Raw genomic sequence first — 20,131 nt, 5'->3', positions numbered from 1 at the left:
CTTACATTCTCAGAAAGTCGCATCTGCCAAATCTCACTGACTTTTGCCCTGATTTCTATATACTTTATACTGTAAGAAAGTTGTAGAACTGAAAGATCAAAAAAACACTCCAGTGCATGGAAGAAAAATGAACCTGGAGAGATTAAAAGAAGGGGTGGGAGACTGGGTTATCAAAATATATGAGAGATAGAGAAAGCTTACAACTCTTTTATTTGTCCGGGCTGTATGCAGCCTGTAGGACAGAAATGGGGTGCAGACACTAACCCTTGTTCCTGCTCAAAGAGGAAGGCAGGAGTTTGAAAGGGAAGGAGAAATAAGACCTCATCAGACTGCTGTTTCACAGGCTGGAGTGTATTTTGACTGTATTATGTATCTCTGTTCCTAGACCTGGCAAGATGAAGAACAAGAGGCCGCCCAGCCACAGGAAAGGAGGCTTCTTCCATTTAACTGGATAGCAAAACAGAGGATTGACAGGTAAGATTTCAGAGAGAGACATGACTTCAAAATCCTTGCTAAAACAGTTTTAAAATCAATTTGCTTGTAAGACAAAACAAACACGGGGGTGCCCTTGGCTTGCCTTGGTCCAAAGCTATGGAAGGCTGCATGTTAACATAGGACTCTCCTTTACCAAGCCAGCTCTCTGCAAACACACAATCCAGGTAGACGTTACACCTTAGAGCACCACGCGCAGAACAAAGCGATTCATTTTTGCTACCTACGTGCTCAAAGGACTAGACTGCAGGCTATAATCTAGTGTTAAAAACCTTGGTATCATCAATTTTCTCAGCAAGAAACAAAACAGGCCAAATCCTGTAAACAATGCAGAGAATGTTTAAATATTGTAGAGTTTTAAGTGTAACTTGGATGAGGTTGAGCTCAGATCTATGGAGAAAGGCTCCTAAAGGCTGCTTCCATGTGCGCTGAGCACTGGTTTGTATGCACCAGCGTGTGCACAAATGGCATGTTGAACATGAACAGATTTAAATGCCATTTAGTGAATTTGGCTCTATGCACATTACTTTTTCTGAAGGTAAGATACAGACAGAGGGAAACCAGTAAGAGTCCCTGAATCACATCAGAGCTACTTTCCTGTAAATCTCCAAAGAGAATATGCCAAAAAGTGAGTATCAGCTGTGATTCTCCTACGTATAGGGAGACACACACAGAGTATTAAATAGAGGATTTGTGCTAGGATTTAATATACTCTGTCTTCCAGTATTCCGAGCACATCTGATTTTGTTGGAAGGTTTTCCAAATAGAAACATGATACTTTGACTTAGTGCATTTCATTTAAATTTTGCAGAATACTAACAAATACATTCTTAATTATGAAGATTCAATGTTCAACATATACAAGCATCAGAGAATTTTCTCAAAGGTAAGCTCATGTATCCCACCAGAAACTGTTGCAAGGAGTTGAAAAACCAGTGTCAGTCTTAAGAAAACTCTATATACCTATATGTAATTACAAACGGGTGTTAAATTAAGAGCTGCTGTATTTTTTCGGCTAACACTACCTACTCAGTGTTGACATTCTTTGTTTAATATGCACAGTTCTTGACACAAAACATTTAATGAAAATATTTTCCAAAGATCCAAAGAATTTATAAAGATTGCAATTGTGCTACCAAATATATTCAGCAGGGCATAGGGAGACAAAAGTGGTGTATCTCAGCAAACAGCAGACAGGTTTACTGCATCACTCTTCGAGAGTCTTTGGAAATGATTCTGCTTTCCCAACCACTACCTCTCCTAACCCATCTCCCTTAAGTCTGTGCATTTGCTTCACTGTACTTCCAACTTCTGACTTAATATTGTTTTGCCAAAAAATCCTGGGAAGGGGAAGGGCAGCGCCTATGTGCTGACCAGAGTCCATCAGAGCCAATGATAATTAGCTGCTGATTTCATCAGCCTTTGGTCTCAGAAATGCATCATTTTCCAGAAAGTGTTTGAAAACACTTTCTATTAATTATATAGTAAAATGATGTAATTTAGTAAAATGATGTAATTTAATAATATTATTTATACGGTAGACTCTTTGACAGAAATTTTTTTTCACAACATGAACTTGCAAAGAGACTCTTTGATTCTGTCTGAATTTTGACTGAATTCAAAACACATTCAAATAATAACAATAATTAGCATTCAGCTTTTACTACAAACACACATTTCCTACCAGTACGCCACTGTGGATAAAATAGAGCCAAAAGCTAAGCCATGTGGGCATCCAGAGCTTTGACTGGCTGCTTGCAGTGCTGAACCCATCAGTGGCTTGCAGAGACCCTTTATTGTTTCAGTTATTCCGATTTCTTGCACGCATCTGACTGTATCACATGGACAGTGTGGCTGAGACATGAACACGCTTCCCTATCCACTTACCTTAGCTAAACTGCAGCTGCTCCCTTCCCCACCCAGCACAGTGATGAATTCATCACTGTTCCCACTGCCAGCAAACAGATCTGCCTCTGACCCACCTCCAGCCTTCTGGTTTTGGGGCAGCCCACTCTAAACCTTGACAAACGTGAAATTGCTAAGGACTGTGCAAAATTAACCACAGGCATCAGACTGTTAAAGTTTAACCAAATAAAACACTTGGGAGTCTTGAACCAAAGATCACCAAAAATAGCTGGGTTTAGAATGGTTTCAGTCAAAAGCGTCTATCAGTGCACGGTGCGCCAGGGAATGCTGCTGCAAGGAGGGAGGCGTCAGTGTCTACTGCAGGTTGTTAAAACAACTCCATCCACCTTTACATATTCTGGTAACTGCAGGTCTCCCAAAAATGTTGTTACCTGGCAGCTTGGGAGATGGAGGGTGCCTTACCTTGCCGTGTAATAACACCAGAAGGAAGCACGGGCTCTAGGTTCTTGCCCTCCCTTGCTATTACGCCTCCCTCCCCAACCTGTCTGGCCAGTCTGTCCCTTGGGCCAGCTCTTCTGTGCGTATTTGCCCACAGGGAAGTTTATCAAGACCACTATGGCATTTCCCACAGCCCAGTTAATGTCTGCAGCCACAGCCTGTCTGCAGGGGACGGTAACTTTGAAAATATTCCCCTATAGGTTGATTTCACTTTCCATAATACAAGTATTTGCAGTGCATTTTAAAGACATACATGCAAAAACCAAGAGCTCTGTTTTGCCCTTGTTAATTAAGGCACAAGTTAACAGCATCATCAACACTGTTCCTTCTCCGCAGCCCAAGGACAGCTACAACACCAAAGCTTTGGCCACAGTGGCGGTGATCCCTTGTGAGATGGCATTTCTTGCCCATAAGGCTGCTGCCTAAACACAAGCCACATATTTATTTCCACTACCATCCACCTATCTGTCCAGTTATCTTCTTTTGTTTCATATGTTTAATTTTAAACCTAATGTCAAAACTCTGAGTATAAAATGAAATACATTTTGTTTAAAATACTCTGGGCAATTTTTATAGAACATCCTTTTGAAAAAAAAAAAGTGCAGAGATCAATTTTTTTAAGTCCATCCCGCAGGCACCATCATTTAATTATGAGTGAGACATAAATTATGCATTTACACATTGTTGCATTTTCTATAAAATGGTGTGGAGATTTTTTTTTGTAGTTTTTGGAACTCTCTCTTTCTTCCTGGGGGCACTTTGGAGGAAAAAAAAACTGCTGCAGGCTATACATTGATGAAAAAATTAGCATTTATCAGTATAACACCATTATGAGACCAGCATGGCACTAACATACACAAAATCTAAATCTATTTTTCTGCTTAGACTTAGGAAAACCTGAAAGACTGTGATCTCACCAGGCAGAAAATGTCTCCTTGCAGTATAAGCACTGAAGGTAATTGGGCAGAAGCAAATAATTTGCATATAATTGAACACAAAATAATAAAAAACCACCCCAGCAAACAGATGAGCCAGCACCAAAAGGCCATTACCTGCACTGAATTCAACCGGCAGTATCCGTTCAAAGGAAACCTAATAACGTGGGTAGGGTCCTGGTTCCAGCCTGCGTTTACGGAGTTGCACATGACGTCCCCAGTCTCCGGGAAGATCTCTTCTATTAAAGCTTTCTCCCCGCTCAATGCAATTCTTTCCCCCAAATCTGGAGTCACTCTTACGACCAAGCAGTCACAAGGCTGGAAATGTTTCCTTTGTTCTTTCTCTTGTTTCCATCGCTCAAGTTCCTTAATCATTGGCTGCAGCTGGTAATACTTTGCTTCTTCATATAAAAGATTAAAGTCCTGGGAAAAAAAAAAAAAAGAGGGAGAGAGAGAAACTAGAAATGCTTATAGTTCTCTTTTAAAAATGAGTATTGTTCCTATTTGACCTACTTAGGCTTATGTATTGTCAGCAAGAGTGCAAAGGCAACAGGTATCCACATACTTTGTCTTCGTCTTACACCTACACAGAAAGCCACACTGTGTTAGTGTTGAATCCATCTGAGCTGACCGTGAAGTTCCCATTGCACTGAATTATTCTTTCATTTATTATCCCACAAGCTCAATGCCAGAAGGCTTTACTTTTGGATTAAGAAATCAAAATAACTGGTTGCAATAAGCAAAGCCTGCTGATGTAAGAGAAGATGTCCTGAGCCCTAATCTTCACTCTTGGCCTCAGATATTCACTCCTGATGTTACACCAGAAGATCTTGGGCTTCGCTTCCACCTCTCGCACACGTGTTACAAGACAGAGATGTCAGTTCAGCTTCACTTCTCACCTGTCTTTGCTGAGTCTGAAATTCAGCTACAGCAGCTCAGCTGCTCCCTGCATTTCATGATTATTCATGTATTTAAAGCACACTTTGGAGCCTGGTAAATTATACGGAGGTAGTGACCTGACCATCCTGCTGGCTGGAAGCTCAGCTGTGCACTCCAACAACTTAAAAGAAACAGTTCTTCCCAGCCATTTGTCCATCAGCTCACTTGGGCTTTGGGCAATTCAAATTCCCAATCTGATCCACTTCCCAGTTCATTGATTGAGATGTCTTCTGCACATCCTCATTAAAAATTTTTCATCAGATTTCTGACAGATCTTTCCACCTCAGCTTAAACACATGAGAGTATGTTGAGGTAAGGGGTGTTAGCAGCCCCCCAGACCCAAGGAGGCAGCAGTGCCCACCAGACCAAGAGAGGGGGAAGCACCCAGCGGGCAGTTCGCTTCCACTGGCCCCACCGCCTCCTTCAGCCTCCTGAAGGGAAGAGGAGCAGTAAGAGCACAACACCAGCTCCTCTCTGCAAAGACCTGCCATTTGCTTTCCTGGCTCTTACATCTGTTTACAGATGGAAATGCTGCACCACGGGTACACTATGTGACTTTTGTGGAGTATGCTGTAAGTCAACACCTGGACATAAAGGCCAGTTCTCTACCACTGCAATGAAATGAAATGAAAAATCACAAGAGTGAAATGACTGGAATCTTTTGTACTGGAAAGAAGGGCATGACAAGAAGTAATCAAGAAATGGGCACCAAAATTACATGAAAAATAACAGCAGCACTACTGCTCCAGGACTCAGGGAAGAGGGGGAATCAAAGGCCAATGAACATGCAGCACAAAAAGGTGCAACTCTTCACAGCAGCTTGGAATTAACCTGTAAAATCTGCTGCTGCAGGATATTACTGAACCAAAGTAGTTAGCCGTGCTCAAATTTGGCACCACAGACCCACCGCCGGTAGTGGAGAGGTGCTCCTTCACCCCAGGGCTGCCTACAGCCTGGAGATGTATGAATATTCATAGTGACACTGGCAAGGTTATCACATTACAGAAGGGACATCTGATCCTTTACATCTCTTTGATGTCTGTTAAGGCTGGACAATACACACACCACTAAGGGAGAAGAAAGGACTGGAGAAGGCACAGAGAGGAAAGAGGGATAAGAGCAAGTGGGAAGAAATGAGGGCAACAAACACATTCATGGAAAGTAGCTGGAAGACGAAAAACAACAGGAAGATTAAAGAAGAAATCATATAGAAAGCATGCTGCAAACAACTGGAGTTGGGAACAGGCCAGACGAAGAGGCGTGGAGACTGGCTGCATTACCTGGTCTCAGGTAAGACATCAGCCCCAAAGCCTCCTCCCCTGACGGAAGGTTTTTTCCCCCCTCCCCAAAATCAGCACTCTAATGAACCATTCCTACTTTTCTCTGTCCACCGGTTGAAGCCCCTGGTTACTGAACATGGGATTCCTTTAAACCTACAGGGATTAGTGGCCTAAATTAAAAAATCAACCCCTGCCCCAAATGTTCTGAAATCTTCTTCATGCAGGACACTGGAGCACCAGAGTCCACCACCTAACTGCGTTCATTATAGAGGTGTGTGCAGGGGCCTATCAAATGTTCACTGGGCATCTGCTGGTCCCATGTATCTCTTTCTTGAGCAAAGAAAAACATGCAATGCTGAGGAAAAATGCAATGCTATAGAGTGAACAGGAGCATCCAGTGCTTACTGAAGGGAAGGAAAAGTCTCCTGTTTTCAGTAGGTCCTGAAAAACTAGTTTTAGAATATCTTTTTTCATGGTCGCTATAAAATAACATATTATTTGCAAGGTCAATCAAATGAGTATGTGCTAAGAAAACTCAACAGTAAAACCTAGAAGAGGTGGTACAGGAATATAAAACCCAATGCTTCATTTCTGAAAGTAGAGAGAGGTACAGTGCTCCTGAGGCTGGATGCAAAGCCCATTACATTCATGAGAGTCTTTTTGACTGACTTCACCAGGCTTTGGACAAGGCTGACAGTGTCCTGAATCTCAGGAGTTCAATGGTCCAGCACCCCCAGGCCAAAATAGTAATGCCATAAAGCAAACAAAACCAGGATCACATCACCTCTGCCTCCCCCACAGCCACCTATTAGCCCACCGTATCAAATGCAGCTCTTTAGTGACTTCTGCTAGCCATCTTTTTTCCTAATATAAACAAGATACATTTTATATTCCTATACCATTTTGTGATAAGACAACCAGTTTTCAAATGAAACAGCTCTTCTATTACTGTTCCCAGAACAATACAGCCACGCTTCAGATGGCTGTGTGGAAATCAGGGCTGTGCTGGAGCATCACGTGCTCTGTGGGATGAGGTGTCATAGCTGCCAGGGTTAAGTCAAGGTGTTTGGTTACTTTCTAAAACAGGTCTCTCATCTCTGTGTCCATTCCACACTTAGGACTGAGCACAAATATGCTGGAAAGGGTTCTGCACCTGGAAGAAGGGGTTTGTAACAGAAGCTGGGAATCTGAGGCGTGCTGGTGTGAAGAGGCAACATGCACGTCTGGTGTTAGGGAGTCTGGGCACCTATTACCAGGCAGTGGCAATAAAGAGAATTTGTTGCACTGTAACAAGCAGAAGGGATAAAAAAGCGTCTTCTGCTAGGTAAGAGAAAATCCACTGCTGTCCACTAGTGCCAGCGCTGGGAAGGGACACCTTCCTTCTGTGACCCCCCCATGCCATGTACCACAAGCTGCCCCTGAGCAGCCACCACCAGCACAGCCTGCCCCACCGCCCTGACCCGCTCCGGCTCCTGTAACAAGACATCTGGTGATTCTGCACTGAGTGACTTGGGCACCGCTAAGGAATTTGACAAGGTATTTAGGGAGGGAAGAGGATTTTTGCAAAACCGGTAACAAAGAATGAATGGCTCACAGAGTGGCGGTCCAGTTCTCCAAAGCCTGTGCTTGGGCAGGGTAATGGACTCAACACACTACCAAGTAAAATCTTCTCGTTCAGGTTCTAGACACCATTCAGAGTACTCTGCATCTGTGACCAGACTGGAAGCAACGCTCAGCTCTGGATTGTCTACACAGGATGCTCAGGATGCCCAGGTAATACTGACAGAGCTATTTCCACTCTTGCACTGTAGATATAAAATCCTACCCTGATGATTTGTAGAAGTCTAACATGAAATATGAAGCAGAAGAATTCAACCCACAAGGGACCTCACCAGGGAGGTGCCACAGGAGCTGCAAGAAAACATTTCCATGCTGCTCGCTTTGATAAGTTACCAAAGGCAGATGCAAACACGAATCTTCTTAGACCTATCCAGAAGAGGCACATTTCACTGAAACAGGCACAGGAGTAGCTACAGGGTGTTAACTGCCTAGCGCAGTGGCAAAGTGCACACAGTTTCATTGAAACTCAGCCTCAGAGAAGCCTGCTACAGCTTCTGTCCCAGGCGTACACTGACAAATGCATACAGATACTGCACCCTCTCTCTCATGGGGGCTCCAGCCCCAGCATCAGTGCAGTGTTGCTGAGCAGCAGGCAGCATCCCGCAGCAGATTTTGTACGGTATCCAGGAGTTCCTTGTCCTGCAGGACTAATGAAGCATCTCCCATTTCTTCTAGGGATTGCTTCCCTACCTTCCCAACTTCTTAACAGCAGTGTACCTTGTGGCAGCACAGCCCAGAGCCAAGCACTGTGTATTGTAGCTAATGGAGCTGACTGTGTTTAGCCAAGGAAAATTGCTTTACTCCGAAGGTAATTCCCACCAGCCAAAGTCCCTGCTCACAAGCAGGATGCTCCTTGCTAGACTGAAAGGGGAGATGGACAGTCCAGCCTCTGATTTTGCTGTAAAGTACCACAAAAAGCCTTCATGAGCTACCATGAGCCTTCAACTTCTTGTAGCTTTTGTAGGAACTAGTGGGGAAGTTCTGTCAGGTCGCATGGAAAAGGGAGCAGATAGCCAGGTGGGATGCACACCGCCTTTCTCCATCCACAACTTCTGGACATTTAGATCTCATGGGAAAGATAAACAGATCTTTCAAAGATGCAGCTTTTTGCCTTTCACAATATAATTTTCTCCTCGTGATTCGGTAGAAAAGCCTTTTTTTTCTGGTGGATTTCATGTTGGCTAAATTCTGCAGTCACCTCTGACAAGGGTGACATCTTCCTGGGGAGGAGACGGGAAGTGTGACTGCAAGGCCAGTTGTGCTGCTGTTTTGACATCAGTGCCAGTGGGTCAGTAGAGATCTGCTAACTACAGGCAGAGACAGCCAACAGAAACCATAAAATCATGCCTCCCATGAACCTGATGCTGTTCTCTCAGTACTAAAGAGGTCCTTTATTTTTGTACCTAACGTTGACTCCTGAACAGGCTGAAATAGTTCTTTCTGCCCATTTTTCACTTGTTATTCTTTGTTACATGAAACAACAAACTGTCATCCTGACTCAATGTTTCTTTTATATTTTAGTGCTGTGAAGATCTGACTCCTGGCTACGAGAGAAAGTTGCTCACTTCTATGATGACAACTGTGCCATTTACTAAGGTCAGTTTGAGAGCACTTAAAGTTAGATGCAAGCACACTAATTTTAAAACGATATTAATAAATTAGCGTGGTGGCCTTGTCTGGTGCTACAGGTGACGCCTGTAATCCATACAAAATTCAGATGTCCTATGCATTTGTGCTCTTCCCCTCCTTAAGATGGAGTAATAATATAGACATTGCTTATGTCTGTGTTTGACAATCTCTAAGCAGAGAGTGAGTCTCAAATAACTAGGTACGATGGGTCCTGGTTTTGCATGAAGTTATGTATTGGCAGTGAAAGGGACAGACAGATGCTGCTCATAAATGTCCTGGGGAAACACCTCTGGTGGTGTGTGGAGATCAAGGCAGAGAATATTTGGGCTGCAGAGGAGGGGCAGCTCCTGGCCCAGACACCCCATAACCCAGCAGCATAGCAGACTGAGGGGTGCTGGCTCCACACTCTGCTCGCGGACATTTGTTGCTCAAGGTGTCACAGTCCCATGTGCGGGACTCTGAATCGGTGTAGGAAGAGGGAGCTGTAAGCAGCTCCGGGCTGCTCGCCATCGCCTCGCTCAGCATGGGCTGGCTGCAAAGGAGAACTGAGCCAAACAACTCAGTAATTTCTCAGCATACTTCATGCGGCTTAAAATCCCCCAAACCAGGAAAATGATATGAACTATTAGAGTGTTGCTTTCAGTGGGGAGACCTGTCAGTTATTAAACACTTTTAAGTTTTGGCTTATTAGTAGTTGGAAGTGTAATTAATATTCACTGTAAACACACCAGTCAGACTTGATAATAAAGAATCACTAGCCTAGGAACACATACCCCACTTTCTCTGCATTTCAGTGTTAACTTAGTCTGAAAACAACACTTAAATAGCAAACACAATAACGCTGGTGCGGTACTAGCATTCCAAACTTTCCAAAATAACCATCTGAGCAGCAATTCAAGTTGAAAAGCAACTTGGCTAAACCTTGAGGCTAATAAACTGCTTGATTAAATTAAGGGGTAAAAACTAATAAATATTCAAAACACTTGATAATGCTTTGTTTGACATAAAGAACATTTAATGCAAGTCTCACTGGAAAACCTGTCAGGTTTTATACCTTAAATAGAGTTTTGCATTTAGAAACACCGAGTGATTCCATTTGCTGCCTTTGATTATTGTCTTCTGTCACTTTAATCATGCTGGTAAAATTACACGATTTCTGTGAAGTCAAATCCGTTTACAATGCAGTTTTAATATAGCTTTGCAGCGCATTCTTCTATGCATTTTTATTTAGTTACTCCCTACCTAGCAATACTTTGCTTTGTTCTTGAGCCCTCATTAGCCTGGGGTTTGCTCTAAAGCTCTCCCAGGGAGGAACTAAATAAAATACAGTTAACCCTATGCAAAGAGATGGTCTGGAACAACGGACTGAGCCTGGGCACAGCGCCGGCTCTCCCAAGTCTCTCCCAGCCCTGCCAGCGGCTCGCTGTGCAGACAAGTCCTTGGCATCCACCGGCACTCTCACCTCCAGGCTCTTACTGAATCCTGCTGGTTTTGTTTCACAGCACCTCTGAAACCTGGATGCCGGTTGAGGCCATGATCAGCTCGAACCTCCTCTCTTCTACCCTCTCTTCTCATGCCTTCTTGTCGCACTAGATTGTCCAGAACACGGCTGCTAAAGCATCTCACTGGTGTTTCACCTGTATCGCTTCTCCACCCACCCCCCTCTACTTGATCCATCTTACAATCCACAGGACTGGTCTGGTGTTTAGCTTCACTCCTACCTGCGTGTTTTCTCCGATTTCTCTGTAAAGAGCTTTTCTTGCATCCACCCCTCAGTGTTCTGGCTCTCACCCTGCTTCACGGCACACCAACACACAGGCCACCCTCCCCGACCTGCCCACCACTCCCCAAAAAGACCAGTGCTCAGGACAGCCCTTCTGGGCTGGAGCTCCAAACGCCCCCCCCGTGAATGCCAAAACATCTCCCTGCCTTGGGACTAGATGTGTGCTCCCATCGCACAGCACGTCTGCTCAACATTAACTGTAAACACTCCCATGCTGGCGTCAAATACAATTATACTCGTAACTTAGGCAAGAATGGCTGAGGAGCGGTTTGCAGCATGAGGATCAGCTGTACTGCAAAGCTAAAGCCACCACAGCAACCACAAATCTGGACTGACTCAGTCGTAACTGGCCAAATTATCTTGCCTACCTAGTCCAACATGCAGAGTGAAATCTCACTGCATGGCACGGGAACTTTCCTCTCCAGTAACACTCCACGTCCTCTAACTGAGCAGATCCCTGTTGCCATCCCAATTTATTCATCATTTCATCCTGGAGTTAGTGCTTTTGTTGACTCTTGTCATCTACAGTTGGGACACTTTTGTCTTCTAATTTTCATACATAAGGATGACAATGTTGCAAGTTTCGTAAGCGCAAAGCCAAATAAACAAGGCTAGGAGGAGAGCATTTAAACAATCAGGATTTGCAAAGCAACAACCAGCACCATTATTTCATAGAAAACATGTATTGCTCCTTAAAAAGCCCTCAGTAAATTCCACCTCCCAAGAATATTTTGACATTCATAAACTGTGTAAAAGATTACTTCTTGAAATCAAAGTATCTGCATCGGTTATATCTAACAAAAATCCTCATGGGCTTGTTTAAGGGTGTTTCTTTTTTATACCAACAAGAAAAAGATTTATACAATTTAAGGCCTCTAAGTACCAAATTTAAAGCATTTCTTTCAGATTCTGAACATTAAACCCTGGTAAGTGCTAGTTGCTGATGTTGCTTCTTAATTGTTGTTATACCCTGATAAATAAGCTAAAAATGTGAGAAAATACAATTAGTTTAGAAAAACTGATTTAGCCATAAGCTTCATCATTTAACTTTTTATGGTATCCATGACAACCATTGGTCCATTTATTAAATAATAGCATCCCTGGTGTAATACACAAGTACTAAAAATCCTAACAATAAACAGCAACATTTAGTTAAGTGTGTTTAGGTCAAGCACACAAACCAACCTGCGCCAAAACAAATGACAGAATGGGAGGAAAAAACAGATTGCAGACTATAGCTTTCCTTACCTTAAAGTCATCTGGGAGCAGTAGCTTAGATGTCCTTAGGAAGCTTAATATATATCTGAAAATTTCACCATCTCGATCAATGAAATAATGTTGTTTTAAACTGTCCAAGACAATAGGCTCTGTGCCATTAAACAGACGACTTATTCTGAAAAAAGAAAAGAAAAAGAAATGGGCAAAAGAGACAAAATCTCATTACACCCTCAGGGCTTAAGAACATCCAGCCAATTTAGTTGCATCAATTCAATGTGCATAAGGTAACGCAGTATCTTAATTTGGTGAAAAACAAGTGCACAAAGACAGATGCCTTAGACACGTGTGTGCACCCACACGCTCACACACACGAAGCGTGTGTGCACATGCAGACACAGGCGCACACACCAGCAGCGAGAGCCCCGCAGCTGCCCTGGCGCTAAGCTTGCGCTGCCCCAAATCAGGGCTGCGAATTAGGCCCATGACCCCAACAAGGAAAATGCCTATGAAACGCTCACCCCATGGCTGGCAGAGTAATTTTGGTGAGAACATGCGTCACCGGCTCCGTTATACATCCCTGTCCACCATGTCCTGCTAACAGAGAACCGAATGGTTACTCGGAGATGGGTTCCTGGCCATGACCTTTTCCTCCAACTTGTCTGTCATTTTGACCAAACACTATCAAAGCCTTTCTGTGCTAGAGAAGAGGCTGCCCATACACCAAGATAAGCTGTACAGAACTGTCAGTGCTGGATAAGTGGCCATCCAACGCTGAATGTTTTGGCAAACCAGCAACCAATGGCGTGCGCAGCACCTGCAGCGCTGCCTGGGGGACCACAGCCCCGCCACCAGTAGTCCTGGGGATCAGAGTCTGGCAGAAGCAAACAATGTGGCAAATCTTTTGTGAGCAAAGAAAAGGATGCGAGACCTACAAGACTGGGGGATTAGCTGGTTACAGGACTAAAATACCACATCAACTACATCACTCCAGCTTTCTCCGCATCCTGAGGAGCATGTTCTGCAGAAAGCAAACTGGGCATCTGCCTGGCTGCTGTTCCTCCCGCCTCTCCCCTCCAAACGCCTGGCTTCTCTCAGAACGCTTTGTCTTCCCATGAGAAATAACCCAGCTGAATATATGTTCTTGAAAGGAAAATCGCAGGAGACAGACAGCAACGACCTATTAAGTAATTGAGTCCATCTCTCTGACAGTGCAGCATTGTTCCCAACTGCAGAATGTCTCGTGTTTCAAAGTCAAGTCTTAAATAACCCTGCCAGTGAGGAGGACTCCATTTCCCAGAGCGACTATCCCGCAGCCTGCTGGATTTCACTGTTGAGTCGTCCCTTTGACTCGGCCACGCAATCCCCCCGTGTCTCTTGCTGAGACCAGGGCAGGGCTTTCCCCTGCTGTGGATAACAAGCCCACCAAACCCTGCCAAAGGCAGTGGCCAGCACTGCTGGCGAATGCAGCAGTGGCAGCCTCCCTGCCTCCCTCCTTCCAGCATCACCACCCCACCCCAAGCTTTCTGGCCCGGCAGCGAGGGGAGCAGACATGAGAGACTGCGGCCCGGCTGGGGAAGGCGCACGCCCACCCGGCAATGGGACGGGGCAGGTTTGCTCCCCTGCCGGTGCCTCCAGCTGCGCCCTGCGCCGCTTGCTTCGGGTTGTGGGTTCATGCAACACGGTGAGATTTGCTCTCCACAGCTGCACCTCGATCTGATCTTCTAACTTACTAATTTAGCTGCAAATTTAATTAACGTGCCGTTTATTTCTAAATTAACTGTGGAGATATTAAATAAAACTGGACTTAGCAAGTCCCCACTGAATTCAGCTAAAAACCTTTCTGCCCTCTTAAGCAGGCTCCAGGTTTTACTGCCTGCTCTCATGTCCGTGTCAGCATTCAGCTAGTCTGAGTTACTTATGAGAACAACCAAATGCTCCCCTAAACCCTAATTATAATATGTTTACTGTTTTTCTTCAACCTCTATCTTTTCAACGGTATCAGAGAACACCATCCAGTTCATGCTGCAACATCTAATTTATATAATCCCAAGGTTCGGTAAGCATCCAGTAATTCATTATTTTCTTTCTCATTGTTATTTTAGGGCTTTTTGCCTGAGACAGTTAAATATATTGCTTTGTACAGTGTTAAATTTTATTCCAGGAACCAGACAGTTAATTTATTTCCTTAAACATGCACATGAGCCAGTGTGCTGTGCTGGGTTAGACTGAAAACAGAGGAAACACTGATAGAGCAACTTAAGGTTCAGTACTGCACATTTATTGAGTAAATTTGCGTGGCTATTGAAAGTTTTGAGATCTTACACCTTAACAAGCTGGGCTGTGGCTTAAACCTCCTCCCCTTCGCTGTCCTTTCTCTGTGAAGTCTGCAAAAGCAAGGCGACGGCTGCTGTTCAGCTCCGTCACGCGTATGGGGGAAGGTTTGCCAACAACGACAGAGCGCAGGGAAGACAGGGTACAAAATTTTAATGGGCCGCTCTTTAATGTAGTGAAGCATTTTTTTGGTAATGAAAACAAAACATGAATTTTGAGGCCTTTGTGGAGTGTGCCCTGAGCTGTATTTCTTCACCAGTGAAATTACTGCTGGGGAAAGAAACTTGCAGAGTGTTGAAAGACTTAACTGCCACCCCAAAAACAGTGTGATGAATAGTCTAAGGATTTATTTGACGTTTTAGGGGGCTGCTATGTTCCAAGAACCAACTTCACTGCAGCATGTTGTAACACTGCGTGTGAAAAGTGCTCCTGCTTCTCCCTTCTTGCCAGTATAAACCATACCTGTAGAAAGTCCATCAGAAAATGCAATGCTGTGAGAGCACAAAGTGAACTCGAATGGCAGCTTCGAAAGGAAAGTTCACCTGACAGGGTCACTCATCACATGTGAAGCCATGGAAAAGAGCACAGTGACCGGGGGCAGCTCCATAACCCCCTCCGGGACCCCATGTGCTCAGTGGATGGGTCTTGGGTGGACAGAACAAAATGCCACATGCAGAACCATGGAAGCAAATTGTGTGCAGGCTGTCAGAGAGCCAGCAAGTCAGCGAGGGCAAGGGGATGGGAATGGTTTTGCACTGTGCAAACGTGTTGATGTTCAATCAGAAATTAGGTACCAGTCTGGCTGGTGGCCTCAGGAAGCTGCTCCCTTCAGTGCCCCGCCATTTGATGTGAATTAAAGTCGCGGGAAGTGGCTGCAGCTCTCAGATTGGGCAGTAGTCACCCTGAAAAGGTTTGGTTTTGTGAGTGGTCATGGTGCCCAGTACTGTACTGGTGGACAAATTGTGTAATGGTGTTTTCAGGAGGCACTTGCTTACGGCACGTGGGAATGGTATTTCCAGTGATGTTTGTGAAGAGGTGAAAGGCACAGGAAAATAGAGACGAGGCAAAAAGAGCTGCACTTGGATCCTACAGCGATGGGTGAGTCTGAGCAATGAACACTTCTTCAGCATTCCCACCTTTTGCAAGAGATGCTTCACTTTCTAATTTAAAAACACTCTTAAAATTTCTGTCCAAGGTTTAATTTCCAGTCAGGGAACAGACCGAGCCAGGATCAATCCAAGTAGCTGCAAGCCTAAGGATGGCAAGCTCACCTTTCCGTTGCCTCCACCTCCCTGACCAGGTCCCACTATGCTCCCACCATTTTCCCAGTGCACGGCTCTTCCCAGCCGTCTGCTCCTCCTCCTCAGTTGCTCCTGCCCTCCTGGCAACCTGCTCTTCCCTACCACCCGGCCACCGCTCCCCAGTGCTGCCCACCCCAACACTCACAGGGCCCCTGCTCCTGGCCACCGCTGCATCATGTCCCTGTGGAGCAGAGCCACAGCGGGGCTGGCATCCAGCCTCCAGCTTAGTGGGTCTTGCCAGCACCTCGAGCCCCGGCTGGGTGCTCATCCCCGCTCCTCCCAACATACAGAACACAACCTGTTGATCCTATTTCTACAATTTCTTTGTGCTTCTGTTGTTTCTGCTAAAGGCTTTTACATTTTCAATAATGTTTCGCCAAAACGCCAAGGGGCGAGTTTCTAGCTTTGTACCGATTTTACTATGATATTAAGATCCCCTTTTATTAGATTAAAAACAAACAACATAGCCAGCCAACCCACAAGGACAAGAGTGCCAGTAAATTCTTTTCTTAGTTTCTTGGGCAGGGGAGGAAGCCGCGTGCTGCGTGCAAGTACCTACAGACAGCTGCTGCTACCCACACCCCCTGTAATGCTGGTGACCAATTTTCCACCACGCAAGCTCCCTGCAGCGCCTGTCGAGATGAGAGCATAGAGAGGGCCCGCAGGGCAGTGACTCTGGCCCCCACAGCAGAGCTCGCAGCACACCATCTCTTTCATAAACTCACCCAACTCATCTTAGAAGCAGCCAGGGCTTTCTGCACCCCCAGCTCCCTCTGGAGCGGTCTTGGTCTTCCTGAGATAATCACCGAGCACAGCCACAGCGCATCACACACCGCTGTCAGGGGGTTTAACAGCAGTTTGGGATCGGAAAGTTTTTGGGGTGAGGGGGGTGGCTTTCTGATTTCAGGCCAGTTTAGCCATTTTCTTGACAGCTCTCTTTTTGAACAGAAAATGGAAGTTCTTTCTTAATTAACCTGGTTCCAGAGTCTTTAAGAGGAGCACCCAGTACTGTGGGACCTGCAGGACAACCAGCAGCTGAGGCTGTGGCAAGCCCTCCGCTCCCGAGCCCCACCACCAGGGGCCCTGCGGTCCCGTCCCCTCCTGCCCTGCATGCCTGCCCAGCCAGCACAGCAACACCGTGTAACTCTCTATCACAACATTGCACTAGAAGTATTAATTTAAGTAATTATGTGATTAATATTTAACTGTTCAGTGATATTTTTGTCATTCATAATTTAGTTGTTTACATTTATTAAAAATTGATTCTGTAGACACTTTTTCTGCCCAATGTCAAATCAGCAGGGAGTGCACATTTCAGCAAACTGTCATTAAAATGTGTCTCATTCCTAATTTTATGGCAGGAGAGGGGAAGAAGTGAGAAGTGCCTGTCTGTGGATCCTGCAGGTGTGCAGATCTGTTCGCTGCTTCACTGGTACCTGCCACTCCTCCCTGCACCCTCCTGCTCCACTCAGCACGAATGCACAGTGAAGCAAACACCAGCTCTGCAGCTCTCCCTGTGTTTTACACAGTGGCTGTCAGTTGTACTGGGCTGCTGGGCCTTGCTGTGGAGCTGGAGGAGGAGGAGGCAGTTGTGAGAAATGCCACAGAAAGGAGGAAGAGGTTGTTCAGAGCCGGGACACCAAACATGACCTGAAACTGCACTGCGGGACACATTAGCAAAGTGTCCCAGGTGTACAAGCGGAGTCCAGTCATTGCTGCCGAGCACAAACAGCGCTGCTTATCTCTTCAGTATTTGCTCAAGGTGGGTAAGATAGATACTGTTATCTGGTTGGAAGAGAAAAAATGCTGTGAATTGGAGCAGAGGTGCTTGAGAGACTGGAGTGCCTTACACCGTGTCTGGCACTGCTGCCTGTGAAGCTATGTCTGTTACTTGTCCCATCACAAGAAAGTAACTGCTGGGGAAGAAGCGGAAAGCTGCCTGAGCGGCTGTGCCTCACCCCACACCAGCATGCCAGGAGCCAGCTCTCTGCTGGCACTGCTACATCCCAGCCGCAGCAGCATGGTCTGGGGTGGGCATGGACAGTGCTGCCAATCTTTACAGTAGTCTTTTTCATATTTCCATTATTTTTACTGTAAAACTGACTGGGCTTGTGCACAAGTTCCGAGCAAAGCAGACTGTAATGGAGAAAACACCTGCAGCTGCTTTCCCCAGGGAGGTATGTTAAAACACCCAACCCGTCCGAAAAGCAGGCAGGGCTGGCCAGAGGACAGGGATAACCCAGCTGAGCAGCAAGCGGGTGTCTTCTGCCTTCTGGCCTGACGGTAGTTATGAGAGAGAGATGTTAAAACATTGTCTCTGCCAGGACACATGCTCCCTCACGCCCTGTACAGCGAGGAACGTGGCTAAAGGTTGCATCTGGCTGCAGTAGGTTTTCTGATCTGCCTCAATTTAAAACTTCAGCTATAATTAGTGTGAAAGTCCATAAACAAAGCTCTATTGTATGGTTGTACCGTACCTTCACGCCCTGCTACCTGACCAGTGATTTTAAGCCCTTCTCCAATTATGGGAAAATAGCGCTAAGGAGAGGCACCGTCTACAGCGCAGGTCTGTGCACACACGACCTGGCTGCGGAACACTGCAGAAACTCCGTGCGGGCTTCGCCCTTTCGGCTCTGCCGCAGTTTCCATTTTAATCAAAGATAACATCTTGACCACCTCAGATTGCTTCAGGCATACACTTGGCTCCGAGGGTGTTTCAGCTGGGGAGAATTTTGTTTTAAGCATCTTTTAAATCTTTTATTTGTACAGTGATGGGAAAAAGCTTGTGTGGGGGAGAGTCTGAGTCTTAAATTGGGGGTATAAACTGCTGCTCTGCAAGCTACAAAATCCAAGCAGCCACATGTGCTTTGGGACCAGTTCATGTGCGTGAAGACACCAAGAGGTGCCCTGAAGGGGGTTTCTGGCATAAGCTCTGATCAGGTACCAGCTTCCAGTCCCAAACCGAGTGCAGCATCAGGCCTGCAGTGTTAGGCAGGTCACTGCTCCACACATGCTCAAGCCACTCCGACCACCAGCTCCACAAGACCAATGTGAGCACCTGCGTTTCAGCAGGGCAGCCTCAGACACCGGCGTTCTGCAGGCACTGCCTGGCCTCATACGGGCATCACTCCGCCCTGGACACTTCAAGCCTGATGGCACAAGTGAGCCACCACAGATTTTCAAGTACAAAACTGATCTGTGAAAAAACCAAATGGAGATACTAAAGCCTGTAACCCCAAAACACCTCTCAGTTTTTAACAAGGAAAGAGCATCAAGTAATATGGTCCGATGTCAGCAGAGGGATGGAGGAGGTAACTCACAAGGTAACAGGTTTATCCACCTCCAATTCCAATAACCTCCTGGTTCTGCCTTCCAACACTGGTCCTGGAATGCCACAGAAGTTTTTTGAGCCATATGCTCACTTTGCAGTGCTTCTGAAGGATATTACACTCATTAACTATTAAGCATCCGAAGGAACTGCAGGATCTATTACCTAGATTTAGTACTTCATATTTTGCTGTCCAGGATAGAATATCTATTTTTGCAGTAGATCAGAGCTAGTCTATATAGTATCAACATGTATTTTTAAGTCAGTAATCCATAAAGAACATTATCATCTACCATGCAGAATCATTCTTAGGGAATTCTGGGAGGACTTTTTTTTCTTCTTTTTATACCATCACTAAAAAGCAGAATTAGATATGTAATGGATTTTGTAGTTAAAACAAAGGCATGGACAATTATGTTTTTAGTTCTCTGTTACTATCAATTAAAGTCCACTGAAGCAACAGGTAAAAAAATCTACTGAAGTGGAAATTACCCATTATTTCGAAATACCACAGAGCATTCATGGTAAGGATAAGAGATCCTACAGCTTTCTTTTCTGTCTGTTGGTAACAGCCTATCTTCACACTTAAAAGACACTCTGTCAGGTGACTTTGATATATAATTTCATGGAAATATATATGCATTTTCAGATTGTGATATGACACTTACTTTTTAATTTGTAGAGACAGTATTGCCTATACATAAATTAGCAGTTCAGACAAGAAATTGGAAACACTAATCCCAGGTAGAGAAGCCAGTGTCTTCTCATGCATTAAAAAATTCTCTTGATAGTCAAGAGCCACCCTGGTCCTGCATCCCTGCAGCCAAGTATGCCATCAGGTCTTGAGGAAGGAGGAGGAGTGGTCAAACAATTACAACAAGCAGTCAAGTGACTAAGCCAATTGAGGCTCC

The 20,131-nt window shown here is 45.2% G+C and overlaps 1 protein-coding gene across 3 annotated transcripts in view; it reads right to left on the bottom strand.

The window, feature by feature from the left end:
* Window positions 1-20,131, bottom strand: part of KCTD15 (potassium channel tetramerization domain containing 15) — a 44,392-nt gene that overhangs the window by 3,956 nt on the left and 20,305 nt on the right. For 2 of the 3 annotated variants that reach the window (XM_074882206.1, XM_074882205.1), the window contains exons 3-4: window positions 12,291-12,435; window positions 3,909-4,214 (exon numbers count right to left, since the gene is read on the bottom strand). In XM_074882206.1, coding sequence (XP_074738307.1) covers window positions 3,909-4,214; window positions 12,291-12,435 — 451 coding nt within the window. Of the gene's footprint in view, window positions 1-3,908; window positions 4,215-12,290; window positions 12,436-12,778; window positions 12,809-20,131 lie in introns of those variants that run through there. The other variant, XM_074882207.1, reaches the window with a different exon arrangement.

This window comes from Strix uralensis, chromosome 12 (assembly GCF_047716275.1).
Source record: "Strix uralensis isolate ZFMK-TIS-50842 chromosome 12, bStrUra1, whole genome shotgun sequence".
In the NCBI taxonomy this organism is placed as follows: Eukaryota; Metazoa; Chordata; class Aves; order Strigiformes; family Strigidae; genus Strix; species Strix uralensis.
This window is presented reverse-complemented; position numbering and strand designations above follow the sequence as displayed.